The sequence below is a fragment of the Perognathus longimembris genome, chromosome 1 (genome assembly GCF_023159225.1).
Source record: "Perognathus longimembris pacificus isolate PPM17 chromosome 1, ASM2315922v1, whole genome shotgun sequence".
In the NCBI taxonomy this organism is placed as follows: Eukaryota; Metazoa; Chordata; class Mammalia; order Rodentia; family Heteromyidae; genus Perognathus; species Perognathus longimembris.
Genome location: NC_063161.1, coordinates 8,515,065 through 8,539,767, shown reverse-complemented (window position 1 = coordinate 8,539,767; position 24,703 = coordinate 8,515,065). Strand labels below are relative to the sequence as shown.

The following is a 24,703-nucleotide window of genomic DNA, read 5'->3' as shown; positions in this document are numbered from 1 at the left end:
CAGACTGGAATGTCTGTCTCAATAGTCCCTTCTTCAAAGCTCAGCTCTGTCGACCTGCAGACCTGGCCAAAGCCATGAACACTGTACTTGGCTTCCGTGTCATGGGATGACCAAGTCGGACACTCCAAGTGCAAGAAAAGGAGCTCACTCCCAGAGATGCCGCTACAGGCCTCTCCATTCAAGACAGGCCAGCCAAGTTCAAGGGTACTTCATGCCCCAACTACAGACAGAAAATTCAGGCATGGAAATGAACTACACTGGCCAGTGGCCTTTTACACTGAGAGCCCAAGCAGTGACTGGACCTTAGGTGGACACAGAGCCAGGGACATGTGCCTTCCACATCTGGACAGCTTTGTTCTCACTGTCAAAACCACTAAGCCCTCACAATCTGCCATCTTCACTGAGTGCTAGAGAATGGCCTTCCCCTCTACACCTAGGGTTCAGACATAAGCATCTACAGCCCTTTTACTGCTCATTGTGGCCCTGTCTCCTCTCCTTCACGGGGAACGCAGTGTCACGCTCCCGAAAACCAGTCACATACCAGGCATTTGATAAATAGTTGGGAAACAGATTGTACTTCAAATTTAGAGACAGAAAACCACAGCTAGAGAACTTCTAACCTCACAGATCACTCCCCCCAAAAAGAGTGGAAAATTGGGGGAGTGGAGAAAGAGGGGGGAAAAACTTTATTAGTTTCCAAATATAACTCCTGATACCCATGGAAAAAAGCTCAGAGCCTTGAGAGGCTTGGCACATGAAAAGTTGCTTCTGGGTCAGTTCCAGAAGACTACACATGAGGACATTCTGCAGGACGCACCCCATATCTGCATGCACAGACACACGCCCCAACTTACTGATGAATGCTGCACACAGCAAGCCAGTAAGGATGGAGCCACCAAGGGTGGCAGAACTCCCCTGATGGCCTCAGGGGACACCGCTGGCACTTAGATTTCACAGTGCAGTCTAAGTACACTTGAGAGAAAGAGAAAGCACCCCATGATCATGCTTAAGACTAACCACCCCAACCCTTGAGAAACTCCAATGGGACTTTCTGACATTGCTTGTGAGCAGATGAGGACCGAGCCACCTGTATCTGGTGTGGACCACCGAGTCCATGGGGCTCCAAGAGAGCAGGTGCCCATTCCACAGTGCCACGGTCACGACTCTGCCTGGAACATGACAGCTGCTGGCACTGGCGGGAGTCTGAGCAGCACTGCAGTTGTGAGAACAGCTAGGTCATGAGATGAACCCATTCTGCAGGGGTCATCGGTTCAGAGTGCGCAAGAGGTTACTGTGTGTCATACCAGCCCCTCCTCCCAAGACAGTCAGTGAGCCAAGCCTACAAGAAAGAAGAGTTCTAGCTGCAGAAAGTGACAATGTGTGGAGTGAAAAGCTGCTCAGGAAAAAAAAAATACAGAATCCAAGGGCACACGATGGCAGAACACGCATTCTCGGTGCAGAACGTGCAGTAAACGTGCAGCTCACCTAGCCAGGACACTGCTGAGTTCCACCAAAATCCATCAAGAGGGAGAGGGAGAAAAAGGGAAGTGAGATGACTTTCCAGTTACCCCTTCTCTCTTTGCTGTCCTCTGGGCTGTCCACCCAGAGGCATTTCCATAGCAAGAAATGAAACGGAGATTCCAAAGCAGGCCTGCCCGAGACCCTCCACGCCTCCATCAGCTTCAGAACCAAGTCTTGGGCTCTGTCTCCCAGCCTAAGCGTGGAGGAGCAATTGGCTATCAACACCAAGGGTGCTGCTAGGTGAACCCTGGGCCGGCTCCGGTTTCCACCGGTACTTAGAAAGTTGCAAGGCCAAGGGCAGAATGGGATGGCCAGCACCTAACCACTCCCAAGACTCTGCCTCCTACAAAACAGGGGAGGCCTCTGCTCCTTTCCCCAGAGCAGTCTCACTTAAACCAAGGCCATGATCTTTAGGTTCTCCAGTACCCCACAGAAGGCCCCACAAGCAGCGGCAGGGTGGGTGTGCAGCACACTCACCTGGTCCTTCTTGCTCTTGTGTGAGGAGGCCACGTGAGCCAGGTACTGGATGACTTTCTTGGTGTTCTCCGTCTTACCGGCTCCAGACTCTCCCCTGCCAAGAATCAAGCAAGTCTTCAGAGAGCTATGACCATGGCCCTGGCCCTGGCCTCATTCCCTCTCTACCAAATGCTCTGTTGCCTACCACTCTGCCTTTCAGGGCGCCAACACCTGCTGACGGGGAAAAAGGGACAGTGAGGTTCTGGAATCCTCCCTTGGTCTGTTTCCCATGGCCCTCCAGAGGCCAGACAAAAGTCAGCTCACATCTACTCCTTGCCCGGTCACTTGGCAGCCTTTGCAGACAAATGTTTTAGGAATCAGTGGGAGGCAGCTGTTGACTTCGAGGTCAAAGGCACTTATGTGAGTCCCTTTGAAACCTCACTGAGGGGCTTGGCCTACACCATTAACTCCCTCCATGGTAGAATTTATCTGTCTCCCTATTAAAATCAGATGGGAAACCAGTGCTGACCTGAACGGAGGTAAAGCTACATTCAAGGCATCTGCTCAGGAGCTGTGACCTGGGTAAGGAGACTCCTGTTCTTCCTGTGACAACTCCTTGCCTGCTCACCATTCCGCTGAGGAAGGCGATAAAGCCTCTCTCATCATTCAGCTGGGAGACAACTGGGCAGCAAATGCACCATCCCAAGCCCTGACCCCAGGGGAAGTGGCAGGGGCCTGAACCTCTCTCAAGGAGCTTACCAACCTGAGCCTTAGCAGGACAAGAATATTCTTTCCTCAAGAATTAAAACAGGTGGGGCTGGGAATATGGCCTAGTGGCAAGAGTGCTCGCCTCGTATACGTGAAGCCCTGAGTTCGATCGCCAAGCACCACATATATAGAAAACGGCCAGAAGTGGCGCTGTGGCTCAAGTGGCAGAGTGCTAGCCTTGAGCAAAAGAAAGCCAGGGAAGGAGCTCAGGCCCTGAGTCCAAGGCCCAGGACTGGCAACAACAACAACAAAAAAGAATTAAAACAGGGCTGGGCTCCAGCACTGCAAAACAAAGATAAAAATGGATCAGAAAAACACTTACGTGCACAAAATGGACTGATCCTCCCGATCTGAAACAAAGAAAACATCAGGTTAACTTTGACCAGAAGAGACCCCCCTCCACACACACACACCTGGCTTCTGAGAGGTGCCATGTCCTAGACAAGGAGCACAAAGCCACAAACTTGGCTGCCCGTGGGGGAGTCACACGCCCCTCCAAGCCCAAGATGACCACGGGCCTCACTCAGGAAGGGGCATTCAGGGTGGCAGAGCCTGGCCTCTGGGAACTCTAGTGCCCGCCCGCCCACACTACACCCCAAGGCACCCCCCACAAGAGTTCCCTTTCTCCCTCCTTGGAGAGCTGATCTCTGGAATGCTCCCTAAAGGCTCCTTCAGGGAGCAACCAAGATGAGCCCTCCCTTTGTGTGCCCTTAGCTGGGGGCAGTAACTGAAAACACTATGTAACATTCCTGCCAGCCTGGCACGGTAGTGCACACCTGTAATCCCAGCACTCAGGAAGCAGAGGAAGAGGATCTTGAGTTCAGGACAGGTGTTCTAAACACTGCATTCACTTAAGGAGACCAGAGAATGGGGGGGGGGGGCCCCTGCAGGGTGTGCACATAATAAAATCATGTCTCAAAAGACTGAAATGTGAGGACTGTAGCTCAGTGCTAGAACATTTATCCAACATATACGAGGCCCTGGGTTCAATTCCCAGTACCTCAAAAAGTAAAATATTCCCACTCTCCTTGAAGATAAAGCAGCCTAAATGCAGCATCAGGCTGCTTTCTAACATTTGAGTTGTGGTGAGAGAGTTAATTCTGAGTCTGATTCCATAACACAAAGTAAGTACAGTACTGGTTCCCCTTCAGGATTGAGAAATAGAAATGCCAGAGTGGACCTGTGTGGAGATCGCCAAGGGCAACTGTGTGTGTGGAGAAAGCACTCCCCGCCCCTGTCAGCCCAGGGCCTGGCACCCGGAGGCCGACTGGGAGAATGACTCAGGGATTGCTGCGCACATGGCCTCAGGAGATGGATTTAGCTGATCAAGGCCATCAGCCACTCACCAGCCAGGTCACCCGTCCCTCCCCTAGGTGCTTTCTGGCGAGCCTGCACTCAGCAGTGCAGGAGCTGAGCATTACCTCCTCCTCTACCTGCTGCTCAGTCAGGAGGGAAAGGGGGAGTCCAAGCAGGGAGGGGAAAATATGCACGCGTCATACTCCACACAAGCAGCGGCTGCCCCTGCCCTGGACTGCAGCCTTCCTCTCAGCCTCCTAAGAAATCCCCACAAGGGAAGCTAGATCACTCCTGTTCACACCAATCTAAGAACAGCTCAGGGGGAGACTCTGGGGAGTAAGGACAACCTTTCTCCTCCTCCCTCCCCCCTCAGCTTTTCCCAAACAGCAGTCCTGCAAGGCTGCCTCCATAAGGATGGAGACAAGAATGCCACCAGGAAAGTGGTGTTGTGGCTCCAAGCGGTAGAACGCAAGCCTTGAGTGGAAAAAGCTTAGAAACGGTGCTCACCCTGAGTTCACAATGGGAAGAGAAGAAAACAAAAAAAGAAAGAAAGAGAATGCCACCAGGCCTTGACAACAGCACCCGCAACCCAACAGAGAAGGGCTGCAGTGATCATTTTTGTCCCTCCCCCTGCCCCTGCGGAGCCCTGTGGTCTGTCCCAGCTGTGGCTGCCTGCATGTTTAGTCACCGCTCTACAAGCAGGCAAGAATGTACCTGCGCGTGCTGGCAAGGCCTAGGCAGCAGGGGCCAGGCACTACCATAAAAGGAAACATTCTCCAGCCCTCCCAGGAGGAAGCGTCTCCCAAGGCAGTCCGTGCCCCTTCCATTCCAGGATGGCTGGAATTCCTCTAACTGTGAGGAGGAGTCAGAGGCTCTGGCTCAACAGGAAACAGAGGCTGGAGGGCATACACACAGAACATGCACGCACGAGGCCATGGGCCCAACGACCATGCTCACACATGCACAGAAGCACAGAGACAGACAGACAGACACACACACACACACACACACGCACGCACAGTTACGCCTGGACACCGTCCCACATGGACACAGATAAAGGCACATGAACAGACACACACACATACAGCCATATGAACAGGCACGTGTAACACAGCTAGACATAACATACACACTCAGGACACTTGGCTGCCTATGTGCATAGACACATGTTCGAACCACATCTGTGTAGACTACATGGCTCACACATACACAGACATTTACAAGGACACACAGGCCTGCCCACACTCCAAACACTAAGGCCCAGAGCAAGCTCATCCCCATACCTCCATCCAGCCCACATGGCCAGCTTCCTCCCTCCCCCCCAACCCCTCCTGACCACCCCCAGGGACCACTGACCACTGTCCACAGAGCCCAAACATACTTCAGAGAAACCTTAATGCGCTTTGCCAGAACCCATCCCGGAAAATGCTTTCAGAAGAACAGTGACGGGAGGCCTGCTCGATTCCTCTGGTCCCACCACTTAGCACCCCAAGTTCCTCTGCCTAGAGTGACTTGCATGGCCTCTTACATGCAGAAAGGTCCTTGGAACGCTTCACGAACCTTTGCAAACCCTCAATAGCTCAATCCATCACCTTGTGTGTCTAACAAGGCAGGGGTGACTGCCCCTGTTTAGAACTCTGTTCTCACAAAGTTTAGGATTTGTCTCTGAGCTCAGAAGTGCCCCTGCTGGACATTAGGATGGCTCCTGGCTGGGCCCCGTTCACCTTACATCTCTCCCCTGGGCCCCTCATCCCTCCCCACCATCCCGTGCCTTCTAGCAGTCTCTTGCCACTGAGGCTGTCGGTCTTGCCCCATACTGCCCTCTCACTGATCCAGCCTGATCCATTTGCTTTGACTCGAGTCCTTTACTTGGGCCCATACAGACTGAAGGCTTACTTGAAAATAGCCTTTCTTCCTCTGCCCTGGAAGAGGTCTGGGTCTTAGGCTATAAACAACCACCAAGACAACCCTGTTCTGAGGTATCCTGAACCATGAGTCCCCAGCCATATCTCAAAGGGTATGGGGAAGGGGAAGGACCCAGTCTTCTGTTTTAGTTTCCAGACTTATGAAAAGCAGTAGCTTTCCTTGGACGAAATTTTCCCAAAGCCTTGAGCAGGGCGGCAGGTGGTGGAGAGGGCTCCTCAAAGCAGTTTGACAACACTGGTCCATATCCACCCAGAGCCGCTGGAGGAGGAAGTCACTGGCCACATACTTGAACACTAGGGCTCGGCTCTCTGCTCTGTACTTCTCCCCCATGCCCCTCCCCCTCAGCCTCTGAGAGTGGGGCTGTTCTAGGGACGGAGGGAAATGAAATGTTTGCCTGAACCCACTGAAGGCCATCCCTAACCACTCCAGCCCCCACTTCTCAGTACCATAAGGAAGGCTTTTATGAGTTACACATTCAGTGACCAAGCCATCCTACCGCCTTTTACTTTAAAACTGAAAAGCCCTGAGGCTGAGCCCAGGCAATAAAGCACAGGCAAGCCAACTCACAAGGCCAGCCCAGCTAGAAGGGGAACCAGGTTGCAGGTATTTTATCTCAGACATTTCAACCCAGTACAGGTGGGGGGGAGGGGGCCTTACTCCTTACTTCCTCCAGCAAAGAAGCTGCAGTTGATTCTTGTCCATAAAAGGCCACAAGACTCATACAGCAGTGACATCAGCCCAACAGGAAGCACAGGAGGAAGGGAGCGGGGCCTACTTCACCAGCAGCCACTGCTCAGGACTGACTCATGGCCAACCTCAGATGCCTCCTCCCTCCCAGGGGGTCCTGCACAGCCCCGCTCCTGAGTCCACACTGGAAGCGCACCCCATCCAAGCATACCCTGTCTCCAAGTCCACTGGGCTCTTAGAACCTTACTGAAAAGTAGGTATGGCCAAGACAGGAAGGACAGGAGAGCAACTTCAGGACAGGTGATGGGCATGCATGGGTAATCTGTAACTAAAGCGGGGCTTGTGCTTTCATGAAAATTCCAGAGCAGAGCCTGAGATGGCTCCCTGTCACCCAGGATGGGCAGGCTAAGTCTCCAAGTCACTTCTCTGTGGCCAATATACAATCTTAGGGGGCCTGGTACAAAGCACTTCACAAAGCACAAAGCCTGGGAAGCTCCAACTCAGAACCTCTAAGAACACCTGGTTCAGCTGTCACGGGGTAGAGACCAAGTCTAGACTCTTGAGAACCACAGTGATCTGATCAAACTTAGAGAGCTGCACAAAGAACAAGGCCTCTGGATTGGAGTCCTCCCCGCCCCAATCCTTCTCCCATCACCAAGAGTACCCACACATTAGAAGCCTGATGCCACACGGTCCTACCTCAGTGCTGCAGATGAAGGGCCAATGTTCTCTACAGCCAGACCAATAGGTGATAAGCTCTTGGGAACTAGGAAGGGGGGCGAGGGGAGCAGATGTGAACACTGCTTCATACTAACAGAGGTTACAGGATGGGTCAAGCAGGGACTTTATGTCGTTGAGCCTCCTAACAGCCTGTCTGCCCAGCAGTCAGTGGTGAAGAAAGCCCCTGTTAGTGGTCCTCAAGCACTCTATGTGGTCTCCAGGGCACACAGGCAAGCCCAGGTCAGAAAACCTCACTCAGCAGCAATCTAAGCCAGAGACAGTTGGAGTTGGCCCAGCTCCTCCCACCCACAGTCTGTGCTCCTCAGAAAGCACTGGGGCTTGAACCTGCCCAGGAGGTCCCCAGGTGCAGAAGGAGAATGGTAACCCTCCCACCAGTCCCTTGGATGATTAACTTTCATTGTGCTCAGGATGAGCAAAGCCGGAAACTAGCCTTCTCTTGGTTAAAATGCACCAGCAAAACACAGGTAAATTGCTGGTGCGAAGGCAAACCTGCCAGAAAGGCAGGGCTGGCTGTGTTTCTGCCTTTGTCTGCTGGCCTGGCTCTATGGGGGCAGCTCCAACAGGTTTGTCAGGCTAGAGGAAAAGACAAAAGCTACATATGAACACCTCCAACCCATAGCATATGCTCCCTGAAGCGCCAAGGTCAGCTCTGCCTCACTTTACCCAACACTCTCTTTCTGAGAAAAGGAAAGGCAGAAGTCCTGGACAGAGAGAAATAAGCTGCAACTCAGAGTTGTGCAGAGGGCTGGTTCTCACAAAACAAGCAAAGAAAGGACAACGGGACAAGTACAGAGAGCAAGGTTCAGCCAGGCAATCGTGACCATCTTGTTTACCAGCTGGACCACCACAAAGAGCCGAGCAAAAAGAAAGCTCAACTCTCCTCAGATGAGCTGAGCCAAACTTGCTTGAGGACACCAGGAACAGAGAGGTAAACAGTACCATGGACAAGACACTTTCTGAAGAAGCCAGGACAGCCAGTGTCATCAAAGGTATGTGGCTAGGCAGAACCTGCCCCTGAAGCAAGCCACACGTCCAGTCCTTTCAGCTCAGACCTGCGCCCTAGCTCCTGTTAGACAAGCAAGACTACGGGGAGAGTCAAGAGGCCCGGGTGGGACAATTCCCCAAGCCCCAACCAGCATGGTCTGTTTGCCAAAAGAACATTACAAAGGTCAGCACTGGGCCAACACCCTGGGTCAAACTAGAGGAATTTAACACCTCGCAGGCTTTCAGCTTCCTGTCCCCATAGCTTTAAGGAATTATTTTTGCTCTCAACTGTTCACCTAATTCCAGAAAGGCAAGAGAGAAAGGAAAGCTCTTTTCTCTAGGCACATCTGGCATACTGGACCACGGTTCTCCTGGGGTCTCACAGCCAGAACGTGAGGACAGGACTAGCAAGCTGGTGAGCAGCAACAACAGGTAGCAAGAGCAGATGCCTCAGGGGAGCTGAATCACAGCCCAGCTCAGCCATTAGGGATTCTCAAATGGATTTTGTTGCAGTGATGGGGGGGAGACTAACAAAATCATCACTGAGTCAAGTTCTTCACTGTTCCCAAAGCTCCAGGTTCCAAGATGACTAATTTTTTTCTGTCCCTTAGCAGACCCAGAATAAGCATGATGGGCCTACTGGGTTGGATTAAAAGCAGAAGTCTAAAGCTGAATCACTGCAAAGGATCTATTCACCACAGATTCCTCTTCTAAAAAGGTCTTCTAGAAATGAAACAACTTGACCACATTGCAATTAGGCAGCTCATTCCTGGCCAGGCTCTCCCTCTGAGAGCAGAACCAACAGCCTCCTCGCCCCAGGCCCTGGGGCGGGCCAGTGGCTCTGGAGCCTGTGTCTCTCCGCACTTCTACTGGGCCACCAACAACACAGTGGACAAAAGAGTAGTTCAGGGATGCATGAGAGTGAACTCCAGTGCAAAATGACATTCGCATGAAGGGCCAAAAAGAGCCAGAGCCTGACGCCTCTCAACAAGGTGGAGGTGGTCTGTATGGAGGCGCTGTGTGGGTCACGTCCTATGCCTGCTGCTATCACTGGACTCTCTTTGAGGACATTAAAAGGCCAGCCTGGAGGAAGCATCCGGTGATGACCTTTGCTAAGCAAGCCAAGTGTAATGTCAGAACTGAGTAGTGGGAAGGTTCCGTGGAGGCCATTTCTCAATCTCCAGCAGCCCCACAACACCCCATCACCACAACGTCTCCTGTAATGCTTTAGCCCCACTACCCATCTCACTAAACACAGAAGGTTCCGTCATGGTGAACTGGTATCCCATCCAGGCCAGCTAGGAACTGATGGTCTCATGACATCCAGTCCAAACCCCATGGCCTCCCCCAGTATTACTCCCTCCTATTCACAAGGCGGATTCTCCCTACAGCGAAGGCTGAAGGGCCCAGCAGACCTTCCCTACAGCCTACAGACACGCTGCACAGCTCTCTCACTTCTACCCCCACACCTCAGCAGCCCCCAGGGCTCATCAGGACACCTCTCCTCGGGGCTGGGATGCTCACTGTGATGGTTTGTGCATCTCATACCTCCAGGTACCAGGCAGGAACCTCGCTAAGGCAGGTCCCACAGCCTACATGTGTGTACTCTCTGCAGTGGCTGGCACACAGAAGGCTAGCCCAGTGTCTGGCCCTCCTTGGTGAGCCCAGACTGCCTCCCCCAGACACACGGGGATGCACACAGCTCAGCGCCAGGCCTCTGGCAGACAGCAGAACCTGTGTGCTCACGGCTGGCAGGGCTTACACTTCCTGGCCAGCACATTCCTGTTAAGTGGGATCATTGCACCCGTGGCTCCCCGTTGCTCCTGCTCCCCAGCCATTTGTCCTGAGGAACCACTCATGATCCAGCCGACTGTACCCTGAAGCTATTCCCCGGCCTTGGACAAGTATGCACTTTTTCTCAGGAAGACCTTGGAAAGCAGACCACTCAAGCAGGTGGATGTAAAGAGGGGAAGGGAAGGTTCACTTCCTGTTAACCCCCAACACAGTGCCAAGCCAGTGAAGAATTCCTTCAATAACCAGCCAGAAGAGGGAGGGGGGACAGCAGCAGTGACCATGGCCCACATCCAGGGAATCAGGAGACCCGATTCCTAGGTCTGACTTGGCAGACAGTGGGACACACACTTGAGCCCTTGCCTTTACCTGCAAGTGGGATGGGCCATGCTCCAACAGGAAGCCAACACAGAACTACCCTCCACTACCTGGAGATCAGTGAACCACCAAGATGAGAATGCAAATGCCCAGGTGACCAAGCAGTGTCTGCTGAGCAGCAGCGGTGGGTGGGGAGCCCAGGAAGGCCACACAGGACAAAGGGTTAAACTGCTCAGAGTGGTTTAGGCCTGGAATGAAAGCTGACCCTCCCCCCACGGTCCAGTAGGTGCTCATTAAAATACCAGAGTCACTGAAAGTGAACCAACCCTGGCATTGAAGCTAATTAACATAGAAAAGGCCTTTTCTACTTGTGCTGGGGAGACAACCAGGCTCACATATGTCTTTACCCATCAGGGAACCTAGGACCAGAAATATCATTTCCCAGCCCCGCCACCCTTTTATAGGTCACGTACTGCCAACTGCCCGAATCCACCTTAGCCTCTGTGTCAGCTGTGGGATCCCCCATGCACTCAATGGTACCCGTGTCTGCCCAGCAAGGGCAACCCAAGCTTGCACTCTCTTGTCCTTAGGCCTCACACAATCCAAGCCCAGCACCATTCCAGGACCCTGAGGAGCAGAGTCTAATCCCAAGGCTGGAAGGCCCATTACTAACAGGCAAGGCACCAAAAGAATCAAAGGCAGAGCCAAGGTTCGGAAGGTGAGCTGGCCATGCCACAATTTTAATTAAACCCAAAGGCTGGAGATTAAAATAATAAACAAAACTCTACAGGCACGTCTGGGCTGTGCCCCCAACTGCTTACTGACACATACCTGGCCAGGCTTTCCACAGGACTGACCTCCATGGGGCCCTCCTGGCCACCCCGGCCTCAAAAGCCACAATTTCCTCCATCTCCAAAATACTCCACGCCTGTCTAGGTCACCCTGGTATCAGGTATGGACAGCAGTTTGTCTGGCTATGCAGCTACTGCCCCAGATCTGTCTACAAACCTGTCTTGTCTCTCTCCCTCTGGACTGCCAGGGCCTCTAAGGACAAGATAATGTACTGATGAACCTCTTGGTGTTCTGGCAATTTCTATCACCTGTCTTCATGGCCTAACCCGAGGCACCATAGGTCACCATGCTCTATCCCACGCTCGTGGCAGATGGCACTAATCTAGCCTAGCATTCCTTGGCATTGAATTTCAAATCCCCACCACCATGAGATCATTTGGGAACTGACACTCAGAGAACAACCAATTTGCAAAGCTCGGTCCAGTGATTCTCAAGAAACATTTGATGTCAGTGTTGGAATATTACTTACTGTCTCGACTAGACAGAGAAGGTAGAACCCACTCTCTCCAAGGATCCTGCTAACATCCTACAGTGTTCAGGACAAGACAGACTCTCCCTTCCCCAGCAGAATTATCCAATCCTAAATGCCACTAATGCCAGGTTTGAGAGTCCCTGGCTGACTCTAACAAATAAGTAGAGTGGCATATAATTTATTACCTAAGCCAGATGCACTATTCATAATATTCATAATAACTATTCATAATAACTATAGGTCAACTAGCAAAAGTCAGGATTATATAGGCAAACCCAGGCACCTAAGGGATGAAGGACAGGGAAGTGCCTGGGAAGGGTCAAAGCGCTTGTCTCATAAAGTCCTCAGACAAAGCCACTAACTACCCTATTTGGCAAAATAAATGTGACTATGTCATAAGCCACAGGCAACTCGGGAAGGAAGTCTTTGTCTAGTTCTTGTTTGTTTCCTTTGAGGCAGAAAAGGTATGAGCTGGTCAAGTCTTCTAAGATGTAAGGGCCAGAAAGCAAATCAGTTTCCCTCCCCAAAGCCAGTGGGCAGCAAGCACTAAGACTTCACCCCAAACTGGACAGGAACAGACCTCACCAGCCCGCAAACTCAAGGCTCCATTGAATTGCAATACCTGACTTAGAGCAAAGCCCAAAGCAAAGGCCCCTTTGGAAACATGCCTGACTAGTGAACTGCGTTTTCTTGACATGGACAAGTTCTACTGCTAACTTCCTCCCCTCCCCAAGTACAAGAAACCTGTTGCTAAAGGCTCTGCTGGTTGGTTCACTGGGTCCAAGAAGAAACTTTCTGACCACTCAGAAATGTTCTTGTCAGTCAGCTAAAGCGCCAGTCTAATACAAAGCAGCAAGCAGGCAAGGCAGAGGCCTCTCAGAGTAAGGGTTACAAACACATGGACTCAACACCTGCAGATGCTGTTACAAAGAAAGCCTGGGGCGTTCGGTTCCCCAGCTTGCACGTCCATTTCCCAGCTCTGGCCTCTACAAGATGAAAGCACACATCCACTTGACCCCACAGCTTGAGTGAGGCAGCTCCTTATTCCCACTGAGGCCATTCTGTTACACACAAGACAAAGGAAAGCTCTATATTCCTTTTTAACCACCATAATTGTTTCCCACCTAATGGGAGTTTGAGAACCCTCTCACCTCAATTGTTTTTGTCACTAAATCAATAAGAAAGGATCAATCTTTGGGAAAGAGTCCCACAGGTTAGCTGAAGAATGTCTGGAAGCCCAATTCCAATGACTCCTGGAGCCGCATCCTACATTATGTTTGATGCTATCATAATGACCTAAAAGGGCGGTAAAAGGCCCCTGGTCCACAGCCCCTTGAGTCCAGATCCAAGTGTGGGAACATGCCCTGTGTAGTCATTTAGACCTCAGCAAGACCCAAGAGTGTACTCCTTGCATTCAGCCAGGAGAAAAGTGACTCAGAACTTCTAGAAACAGAGACTCAGCCTTTTCTAGGATCTCACAAAATGTTCTTCCACCAGATTGTTCTCATTAGCACTTTCAAGCAGACATCCTACTTTTAAACTAAAGGGCTGGCTTCTGCAAGAAATTTTGGTAGATGTGAACATAAACCAAAGGCCAGGCAGGCCAAACTCCTAAGTGTGACAGTGAATAGCTTCTCCACAGCACATACATGTTGCCATTTTCAACTACTACCCTAGGGCCAAGTTGTGAATACAAGATTCCTTACCACCACTGCCTAGATAGACTACTACACTTAAAAGGGTGCACCAAAGACCACCATCGATACAAGATAAGGAAATAGTCATATCTGGCTAACTCCTAAGAATATAAAGGCAACACAGACCCTATCCATATCAAGGAGGAAAAAAATAAAGTATAAACACAACTCAAACAAAGCATTGCCAGACTGTGATAAAAATCTAGTATGGATTTTCTCCCTAGAGGCATAAAACTCCACTCACATTCTTAGAAAAGAGTAGCCAACTTGCCAGGCACTAGAAGCAGAGGCAGCAGGATCAGGTATGAACGTCCAAGCAGAGACACCTGCCAGACACATGCAGGAAGTCCCTGAGACCAGGAGGCTGAGATAGGCAGGGGGCAACTACAAAGAGCACCGCATGCTGCTCAAGTCTAAGCGCCGCCTCTGGGGCAATGATTCATCCCGTTCAGAACCCAAGAAAAGTGACCCACTGACAGAGGGAGAGGGAGAGCCAGCTCTGTCAGAGCAAAAGTCACAGTGACCGTGAGTTACAGAGGCCCGAACTACGGCCAGGGCCATGACGGTAAGAAAACAAGTGGGCGGGGGGGGATCAGAAATACTAAAGGAGAAAAATCTATGGAGTGTGTTGATAAGAAACCAGAAATAGTGGCTCATACCTGTAACCCCAGCATTCAGGAAGCTGAGCAGGAGGATCGAGAGTTTGAGGCTAGCCAAAAAAAGGAGTAAAAGAGGGAGAGATGGGAGGAAGGGGGATGAAGGGGGAGTGGAAGAGGAAGGGGTAGAGGTTTGGGGAGGGAAAGAGGAAGTAGAAGTGAAGGGGAGGAGAAAGGGAAGAGGAAGAAAAGACATGTGTAACAAAAGCCCCAGGCTTGGACAACGGTCAGCAAAGAGGATGGAGTGATTGGTGGTAGTCAGATCTTCAGCTTGACAGCACCAAAAAAAACCACTGCAGTGGATGAGGCCGCCATCCAGGGGACCATTTGGAGTGAGATGCAGGGGAGGGGAGGTAGGAGAGCCCTGGGAATACTGCGGAAAAAGGACAGGTCTGCTCAGGGAGTAGGCAAGACTATCTGATGCTGGGAAGGACTTACAAGAGCACAGATTTAGCAACGCCTAAGTAACAGATGACCTCTGTCAGACAGTCTGACCAAGTGGTGGGTGAGAGGTATGTTCACGAGAGGGAGGGAGCGCAGACACTTCCTCTAAAATGCTTCACTATGGTAGGACAGAGAGCCAGAGGGGGGCAGAGGCCAGGAAAGATTCTGCATCTGTGTTTTTTTTTAAGACAGAAAATTCTCTAACATTGTTTCCAGAGATGGGTAAAGAGCAAGAGAGAATAAAGAAATCCTGAAGAAAAAAGGAGGACCAGAAAGAAAGCAGGCAGGACGGGTATTAAGTATTCTTGAAAAGAATGAGAAACTGGGCAAACAACTAGGAAATGTTCTCTTTAAAGCTTCTACACATTCATTAAACATATCAACAGGTCCTCTGATAAAGACACTGCCCCTGGCTCTCATATATATGATGCACATAGGCCTCAATGAAATGCTGCCCCCATCCTCCACCAGCCTAAAAAACCAGCCACGTATGGGAGTTGGTACCTGCAAAGCAGGCAAGGAGGCCACAGGGAAGATGGGCCCTGGAAGTCCAGGTGAGGACCTTCCTGTCCCCAGGCACTCACCTTGCATCATACTCCTGTAGGCAGTGTCTGTGATGGCATAGATGTGGGGTGGCATTTCATGCCTCTTCTTGCCCTTGTACATTTCCACAATCTCTTCAGAGTAGATTGGCAGGTTCTTATAAGGATTGATGACCACACAGAAAAGGCCTGAATAGGTCTGAATAAAATAGCAAACAAGAGGTTAACAAGTCTGTTCTTAAAGTATACAAAGTTTGCAGCTAAGTATCCGCTGCTTCTGAGTCATCTTGATATGAAAATACTCTGGGATATCTCTGCTCCTGCTTCAGGTTAAAGGTGCCCGGGTATCCTCGATCTGCTCTCTCTCAAATGCAGATGGCTCCTGCTCTGCGTAGTGACAATACACACTAGGCAAGACTGAAGCAAAGCAGACAGAAATCCCATTACAAAACTCAGAGCCCAGGACAACAAGAGATATGTTTGTTATCATGAGAGAAGTACAGAGAAAGGGGTTTAGCTGCAGCCCAGAAAACAGCGTATTACCCTACACTGAAGGAATCTCAGGTATAATTTTTTTTTTTAATTCAGGTACAATTTAAGCTTAAACATTTCTAGCACTAAGAAAGCTCAAGTTCCTAAATCAGTCAGATCTGCCGCAGACTAGTGGATCGGTGAGAGCTAGCTCTCATCCTAAAACTTTCTAGACATTCACACTTTGTGTCCCCTATGAGCCTTCAGTACAGAGAATCAATTCGCCCACCCTATAATGCAAGAAAACAAAAATACACCCAGTACTCCAAGTCTGAATTGACCCAGTCAAAACCAAACCCCTGAAGTCACATGTGCTGAGTTCAAGATTTTCTTTTCTTTTTTTTTTTTTGGGGGGGGGGGTGTTGGGGGGTGGGGGCAGGGGCGGCAGTACTGAGGCTTGTATTCAGGGACTCACATTCTTACTTGGCTTTTTTGCTCAAGGGTGGTTCTCTTATCACTTGAGCCACAGCTTCACTTCCAGTTTTTGGCTAGTTACCTGGAGATAAAGAGTCTTACGGCCTTTCCAGCCAAGACTGGCTTCAAACCCCAATCCTCAGATCTGTCTCCTTGTAGCTAGGATTAAAACGCTAAGGTACAGGTGCCCTTCTTAATCCTTCTCTCCCTCTACTTCTTTGTGTATAAAAGAGCACAGGTAGAGACCTATGTCTGTACCTCCCTGGGTGGTGAAGAAGATTAATAAGGCAGTGCTGAGTACAATACCCAGCACAGCCATGGAGAGCAGCCGAATGCTATCAGGAAAGCCATTTCCCATGGCAACTGCTTGTACAAATATGTCTTTCCTTGATATCTTCAGATAAACCCATCTTACCTTGTGGCTACTAATCCTTTTTCTAACATATTTCTTACTACTTTTTCTCCCTTGGGCATATACAAAATGACAGGCCTCTAATGGCCCCATGCGACACCCCACCCAAGATGACCAGGTGGCAGCTGCAGTTTGAGGGCATGGCTCTTTAAGTAGGTGGAGCAAGCCAAGCAACCACTTTCCTAGGAAAGGGGACCAAGGGCCAGAAGCCTGGCGAAGTGCGGCCTGAGGCTTCTGCACACTACCTATAGCCCTGACTGTCAAAGGCTAACAGAAAGCAGGTCACAGGCATCAGGCCAAGCACGGAGCATGCTGAGGCCTCAGCATCCACCAATGCCAGCACAGTCCCGGGTGTCAGCTCTGCGTGCCTTGCATCCTGTTGCTTTCCTCGCCCCACGCTACCTACACCTTCACTGTTCAGTTTCTCCCCTTATCTGAGAGCAGCTAAGATTTGTGGGGCTGTGCTATCATGTCAATTCGGTCCCCTCTATTTGTGCCCTCTCCAACCCCACCTAAAAGCAGGCTCCACACAGGAGCAAGGCATACTGACAGGAGCTCTTCCCTGACATAGCCAAAGGAATTCCCAAGCCAAAACATCAGGCTGAGGGCAAACCCCAGAAGAGTGCATCAGTCATGAGCTAGCTCATCTACACTGAAGATGACAGCCAAGCTCAGATGCAAACAAGAGGGTCTGACTCTCAAAGGGGGAGTCCTCCCTTTGCAGAAGAGACACAGGGCTCTCGATTCCTGTCTCCTGGGAGAGTCAGCCAGGAGTAGTTACCCCTCTGGTTATTTTCTTCATAGGGGGAGGGACCAGAAGACCATGAAGCAAGGCCCAAACATGATGTTGGCAATCACAGGCTTGGTGCAGGAAGGAGTGAGCAGGGATGAGGGTGGCATCGTGTGGAGACAAGATAGAAGTCCAGGGAGTAGGGAGGTCATCCCAGGAGCTTCAAACAATCGAGCTCTGTTCCTAGGCTTTGAGAAAACCCACACTCTAGGAAAGCCAAAGCAATAAAAGCCAAGCAAGCATGGTCACACATGTAGGAGTGCCATGGAGCCAGATGTTTGGAAACAGCTGGCAGCAACAGCAGAAGCAGGCAGAGGGGTCACTGGGACAAGCCTTTCTGACAGCTGGATGGGCACGGAGTCGTGCAGAAGGGTCTGTAGGGTTTGAGTTTTCAGGGATAAATCCCACCACCCTGTGGGTACTGTACACCACAGCCCTGCAGATTGAATGCACACGCAGCTCAGGTGGGAGGGAGGGTCCACAGCGGGCGCTCAGAGGCACAGACACTGAGCAAGGGCTTTGCTCCCACACAGCCACTCCAGGGAGCCGCTCCATTCACAGGACACAGAGGCTCTTTGTGTCCAGCCACCCCCTGTCCCAGAGCCTCACCCCCCCCAGAGGAAAAGAGAGAGCAGCTGTGGCACAGAATTAGCCACGCCGCCCACAATGCCAGGCAATGAGGCAGCAGGAAGGCTCGTGAGGTCATAGCGCAGGACCCAGTGTACAGAGAGGTGGACTCTCCTGCCCAGGCAGCCCTGCATGCCTTTGATCGCCCCGCGGCTATGAACCTGCTGGAGTCTCCACCTTGATGACTGCAGGGACAACCAATTTCTTCTGAGGTTGCTCAAGAGGAGCTGGTCTGTGGCAGGAGGAATTGCCCAGGAAGGTTGTCACCTGTCATAAAGCCAGAGTTCTAAGGACTTCCTTTCTACCCACCACATCCGCCCACAGAGCATGTCTTTTCAGAGCAAAGACTCAGCAATCAACGCTGAAAGCATTTTAATAACGAACATCCCCCCAGGTAGGAGGGAACTTTGCAGTGAGCTGACATAGAGGCTGGTGCTGTCAGCTGGCCTGTTCTACAACCAGCAAATCTCAGCAAGATCCAAATTCAGTAGGAGGCCAGCAGAGCAGCAGGAGTTACCTTCCCTTGGAAGGCACAGTGGCAGCCAGAGTCCTGGCCCTGCTGTAAGTCCCGGGGGGGGGGGTGGGGGGGACGACAGGGGTGGTGGCTGGGAACTTTACAGATGCAGAACTTTCACAGATGCGGAAGTGAAGCACTTGGTCCCATGGTCAGTCAGTAAGGCTGGCTTTAAACCAGGCCCTGGAGGCTGAGTGCTCTGCTGTGCTGGGTAGAGGCCATCCTAGCTTCGTAGAAAAGCACAGTGGGCGTGATGTGAGCTACAAAGTCTGCTCCCTAAGAATGGGACTGCGGCTCCCATGCCATCCCTACAGATGGACAAGGCTTCCTACCCTGGCTTTGCTTCAGGTCAGTAATTCTGAATGTCAGTGCTTGATGCTTCTGAAGGACAGAGGCTTTGCAAATGATCAAGAAAGCACCAAGAGATAACTGGTGGGTTGAGAGTCAGGAAACCCTGAGTTGCAGTCTCAGCCCTGCCAACAACTCCATATGAGGCCCCACATACATCCATCCCTTCCTAGCTCCAGGCCTTGGTCCTTCCTACCTGCCATGAGAAAGTTGGGCTAAACTGGTCTGTAAAGAAGTACTTTTCAATGAGGCTCTGTGTATCTGCCTTTTGATAGGTCTTCACTAATGGGACTCATGCCCAACAATTGAGAGCCCCCTTATCCAGCCTGACGTAGCAATCAGTGGGGCAATGCAGTTCTTGCACATGGCCAGACCCAGTCAGGGTTTCTGGGTAGCTCAAAATGGACCACAATTCAACCGAGAGCTTGAGCACATTGCAGGACACTCAGTAGGGCCAGGGATGGGGAGCATCTTGTGGACATGTGGGCTGAAGTGGTCCTGAGAAGATTAAGGGGCTGGCCCAGTGGGAAGCCCTTGGTGTGCCATAGCAGAAGAAGCTTGCTACCATCTCCTACTACATGTGAGACCGTGATCAAGCCTCCTCATCAGTGAAATGAAGAACTTAGGATACTAGAAATAACCCAGGGCCAGGGGCGCTCGGAGACCGTTTGCAAGAGGCTGGGGAATGCCCATCTCCTGACAGATGTCCATCTGTAAATGCAACCCTGCCAGAGGAGGAGAGACATTCCTGGACCTCTGCATGCTCTGGACCTTCGCACATGCTCTTCTCTAGACTCTAACTACACTTCCCCTTTGTCAAGCCTGGCATGGAACAGCACTGATGTGCCAGACAGAATCGTGATTCCACTCTGGGTGGCTCAGGCCTGCTCTCAGCAAGTCCCAAGGAAGGAAGCCACCCACCAGACCCCTACAGGAAACACAGAGCAGAGGTACTGAAATGGGCTTGGGCTACCGTGGGGTCTGGATGACCAGGCGGTACAGGAGATACAAGATAGGGGCCAGGAAGTGGTTCCTGCAGTAGAAGGAATTTAGCACACTGGCCTAAACCTATATATCCAGGACTTGAGGTCCAAGGTCAGCAAGCAGGCCACTCCGAGACCTGGCATGCTGCTCTTCCTACGTGTGGCTAGAATAGGCTTCCTATGTGTGGTGTATATAGCGACACAGGAGAAAAAAACGCAACGCTAACCAAATACCCCACGAGGACGCCCAGACACCAAAGGCCCAGGCATGTCGGCAGCACTCCGAGACCCCCTTCTTAACCACAGAGCTGGCACCCTGGCACCCAGCGGCCTGCCTCCGGGAAGCACTTACGTAGATGAGCCCTGAGTAGTATCGTTCCTTGAGGTTGTGCAGCACTGATGCTTCGTTGAGGCACGTGAGCTCCGCCATGTCCTCCACCTTGGAGAACTTGGGCGGATTCATCTTCTGGATGTCATCTTTGTTCACCTTCACCTTCTTCCCATTCTCCACCAGCTCCACGATGGCCTCCTCGCCCACCTCCTCCTTGAGGCTGGCCGGCTCGAAGCCGCTCTTGTCGGAAGGCACCCATACCAACTTCTTGGCAGCCCAGTCAGCCTGAGCCAGCGGGTTATTGATGAAGTTTTTGTCCACATAGAGATATTTATCTGCCGCTTGCTGCGCCATGGCCACTCACAGCCCGGACCTGAGGGAAGAAAAAGAACAAGATGTTAAATACAAACACACCAGCGACTCAAGGGCCTCTTTCCTTTTTCTTTCTCCTCACTGCAAACTCTAGTACGGTAAAATTCGGCATAACTGCACAATGTGCAAGAATTTTGTTGCTCTATATTTTGAGGAGAAAAACGTGCGTCATGATTGCAACAAGCTGACAGTGAGGATTTTGTGGGAAATTAGTAGTGAGGTGTACTGTTCTGGGGAAAGTAGACAATCAAGCAAATCCATAAAACAACTCTGTGAGCCAAGCACCAGCGGCTCACACCGGTAAATCCTAGCTACTCAGAAGGCTGGGATCTGAGGGAAAAGATTCAAAGCCAGCCCACATAGGAAAGTCCAAGAGATTCTTATCTTCAATTAATCAGCAAAAAGATGGAAGTGGAGCTGTGCCTCAAGTACGAGTGCTAGCCTTGAGCAAAAAAAAAAAGCTAAGGGACAGCACTCAGACCCTGAGCTCAAGCCCCAGTAACCAACACAGAAAGAGGGGAAAGAGAAGGAAGAAAGAAGAAAGAAGAAAGAGAGGGACAAAGGAAGAGGAGGAGGAAGAAGAGGAGGGAAGAAGGAGAAGGAAGGAAAAGAAAGATCCTCTCTGCAAAATGGTGAGTACAAGAGTCGCAAAGGTGGATGTGACTACATTACTATACTACAACTCCTGCTAGGGTAGCAGTGACAGCATAATTTAGGATTTCTAAGTCCACCACGTTTCTAATTAACTAAGAAAGGCAGTTCATAATGCAACAACGATACTCACTAGACACTATGTTGGAAATGAACTTTACAATCTGGGAGGGGAGTGGTAAGCAGGAGAAAATGAAGAGAGAAATTGCGTTTTAAATGTTTTAAAAGAAATGTACTCATTGCCCTACTTATGTAACCATATCCCACCTGTTCATCACGTTTACAGTAATTTAAAAAAAAAATAAAGAGAAGCAATCACACAATGGTGTAAGTTGCCAGTCTAAATACTTTTTTTTCCCCTTATTTACAGAGTCCACAAAGACAACCAATAAAAGAAAGCTAATGCCAATATACACCTTGGCAAGATTTTAATTCCATCTTGATAATACTATCCAAAGAAAAAAGAACAAAAGTCAGACTCCAGGACACGCCATAAAGATAAAAAACATTACCTGCACAATTTATAGGTCAGGTGAACATTCACATTTTTTCTGACCTCATTTGGCAAAGTGAAGTTGAGGAGCCACTAGCCGCTCACATGGTGGAGTTCCACAGTTCAAGCCGCATGCATAGACCACCTCAAGCACTGGTCCTATATCTTATACACCAATGGTATCTTGCCCCTAAGATATACTCATTGTGGCTTACTGAACAAAAGCTCCCTGGGTGAAAGGGCTTGTCCAGAGAAACCCAGGGAGGGCTGACTCTGTGCCTCCACTCATTCCAGCTCAGAGGCACAGGACCCCTGAGATAACTGTGGCTTTGAGTGAACCAGAACCAGGATCTGAAACCTGGTCTGAGACACTGAACCCCCAGCCATCAGAGGAAGCAGCCAGACAGAGCTCTCTGCCTGGACTCCCAACCTAGACAACCTTCCTCTGTGAAACCAACCCCCCTCCCTACTCTGCCCTGGAAATCAGGATGGCTCCAGACCCAAAACTAGAGTAATACAGCTTAGAAGTTTCTAGATCCACAGAGATGTGGATGCCAAGAATGCTGGAGACTTGGTAGGCAATGCACAAAAGGAAAAATCAGCCGCCCAGGCCTCCTTCTTTGCTTCCCTGGCCTCCCTCCATAAGAGGCTGGTTTCCTGGAAACCTGGTGCTCACAAACTCCTCCAGACAGGAGGCGGCCTTCGGCAGCCTCACCAGCTCCATCCGCTGGTGGCTTTCTTTTTTTTTTTTTTTTTTTTTTTGGCCAGGCCTGGGCTTGGACTCAAGGCCTGAGCACTGTCCCTGGCTTCTTTTTGCTCAAGGCTAGCACTCAGCCACTTGAGCCACAGCGCCACTTCTGGCCGTTTTCTGTATATGTGGTGCTGGGGAATCGAACCCAGGGCTTCATGTATAGGAGGCAAGCACTCTTGCCACTAGGACATATTCCCAGCCCTGGTGGCTTTCTTTATATCCCCCAGTGCCAGCAGACCCTGAAGGCCCCTGCAGAAAATCTTCAAGGACCACCAGAGAAAGGTGGGGCCCAGCATAGGGAGCAGTAAGTAAACAGGACAGGACTGGATGGTCAAAGAACTGGCAGCCTTCTTCTTCCCTGGGTGGCAAGAGAACCATGCCCAGGCACCGCCAGCTGAGGTCCAGCACAAAGCCAGGGTTCTCTCTGCCACAGAAAATCCCAGTTGTCCTCTGGCTTCCTGCAGACCTGAGTACCAGGCAGGCGATGACCCAGGGCCTCCCATCGTGCCCCTGCTTGGCACAAACCTGCATCAAGCAGGTTTCAAGCTCATGCAGGGGAGGGGAACATCCTGTCTGTGGGCTTTGAAATCGCTTGGTACATGGCATCAGCCACCATCTGCCTGTGTAGATAATTTTGTATTGCCCCAAAATGATGTTGTAAATATCCAAATGGGTCTTGGCAGCCAAAGTGTCCCCACTTCTGTAACGTAAAGGATAAGAGAAACTCAGTGTCACTGTACAAAATCCTAAGTCTGTTGCTAGTTGAGAGTTTCACTGAGAGCTGGGCATGGTGACATACATCTGCAATCCCAGTACTGAGGAGGCCGAATATGGTGGATCAAGTGAGCTCAGGAGTTTGAGCCCAGCCTGGGCAACACAGTGAGAACCCATCTCAAAAAATGATTTAGGGAAGGCATCGCTGCCTTTCACAAGATGCCTGCCAGGAGGAAGAGGAAGGCGTCAGTCACTAAGTGTCGCCCAAGCAACACCAAGTTCAGTTCGCTCACAACTTCCCTAAACCATCAATCACCACGGCCGTCGATTACCAATGAAGATCCGCGCTCAGACATAGGTGATCCTGTTGTGAAGTGGGATCCTAACCCAGACCTGCCTGGCCCCGTGCCTGCAATTCTGTGGATAAGCTGAGCCGGACATGAGAAATGGAGAGGAATGCATTCTGTAGCCTTCAACAAATACTGAGCAGGCTGAGGGTGAGCCTTCCCAGGGGAGCCACTGTCAAAGAGTGCCATGGCACAATTCAGCTTCTCCCTCCCTCAGCCACCACCATGAGGGTGACAGCCCTCCTCAGAGTCCACTCACTCCAGCAATGCCAGCTCAGGTCTGATGAACAGCAACAACTCCCTTCTGGGGGACAGGCTCTTGGAAGGCCTTGGACTCCTCCAGACTGTGGTCCCTGGGCCCCTGGCTTATCCTGGAAATCTGGGTAAACCTTCATCCTGCCCTTTGTACTGCTGGGTCTGTTCTGAGGACCATGACCATGTGGGCGGGAGGAGGCCCACCCAAGCAACTGTTCTGTGCTGTTCCCCTCACCCACCCACCCACTCAACCTTAGTAATAAAACACAGTGGAATAGCACTGTCCACGCATGGTTTACAGAGGCCTGGAAACGAAGCCACACTTCCTACAAAGGGAGAGACACAATGCAGCCTCTCAGACTGACAAAGAGGGATGCCCCCTACCGCCAAGCCCATAGGTGCCAGGGGTCATCATGGAGGGCCAGCCTGCAGTCCCATTTCCTCTCACGCCCTCCCCAGAGGGTTTTGCTAAATGAGCCTGGGCTCTGCTTGCAGGCCAAGGACAGAGCTCTTTGGTTTCAGCAACTCTGCTGGAATGATGTACGTGAGCTGCGTTGCCAAGATCAATACATGGGCTAGATGGGTGGGGAGGGCTCAGGTCACACTACGCCATGGCGTTTCCAGGAAAAGCCCCTGGCCAGCCTGAGTAGGAGCATCCTCCTTGACACATGTTGACAGAGGGTCCCACAGGCCTGTCCCCCACCTGGGGCAGGTGAAGCAGCTCTGTGATTCTCGTGTGCCCACACTAACGCTCACCTCTCCAGGAGGTGGGCAGATGGTGCCACCTCAGCAATGACCCATATCCTCATTTCTAAGCGGGGCTGGAAAGGGCGGCTCCCCATGAAACAGGAGCACTGTAGGGAGGGGGGCGTCTGCCCAACCAGCGCCCACACACAGCCGCTCACCCTCCCTGTCCTAGGACGGCTAAATGGCCTCTTGGAAACTTGTCTATAAAACTGCACACAATATAAAAATAGCCCCTAAAGCCCTAAAACATCCCTCCTTGGTCCCCTAAAAGT

The 24,703-nt window shown here is 51.1% G+C and overlaps 1 protein-coding gene across 2 annotated transcripts in view; it reads right to left on the bottom strand.

Moving 5' to 3' along the window:
- Window positions 1-24,703, bottom strand: part of Myh9 (myosin heavy chain 9) — an 89,322-nt gene that overhangs the window by 36,785 nt on the left and 27,834 nt on the right. For both annotated transcript variants that reach the window (XM_048356079.1, XM_048356087.1), the window contains exons 2-5: window positions 20,123-20,474; window positions 15,194-15,350; window positions 3,068-3,095; window positions 1,999-2,092 (exon numbers count right to left, since the gene is read on the bottom strand). In XM_048356079.1, coding sequence (XP_048212036.1) covers window positions 1,999-2,092; window positions 3,068-3,095; window positions 15,194-15,350; window positions 20,123-20,455 — 612 coding nt within the window. In that variant the 5' untranslated portion in view covers window positions 20,456-20,474. The remainder of the gene's footprint in view (window positions 1-1,998; window positions 2,093-3,067; window positions 3,096-15,193; window positions 15,351-20,122; window positions 20,475-24,703) is intronic.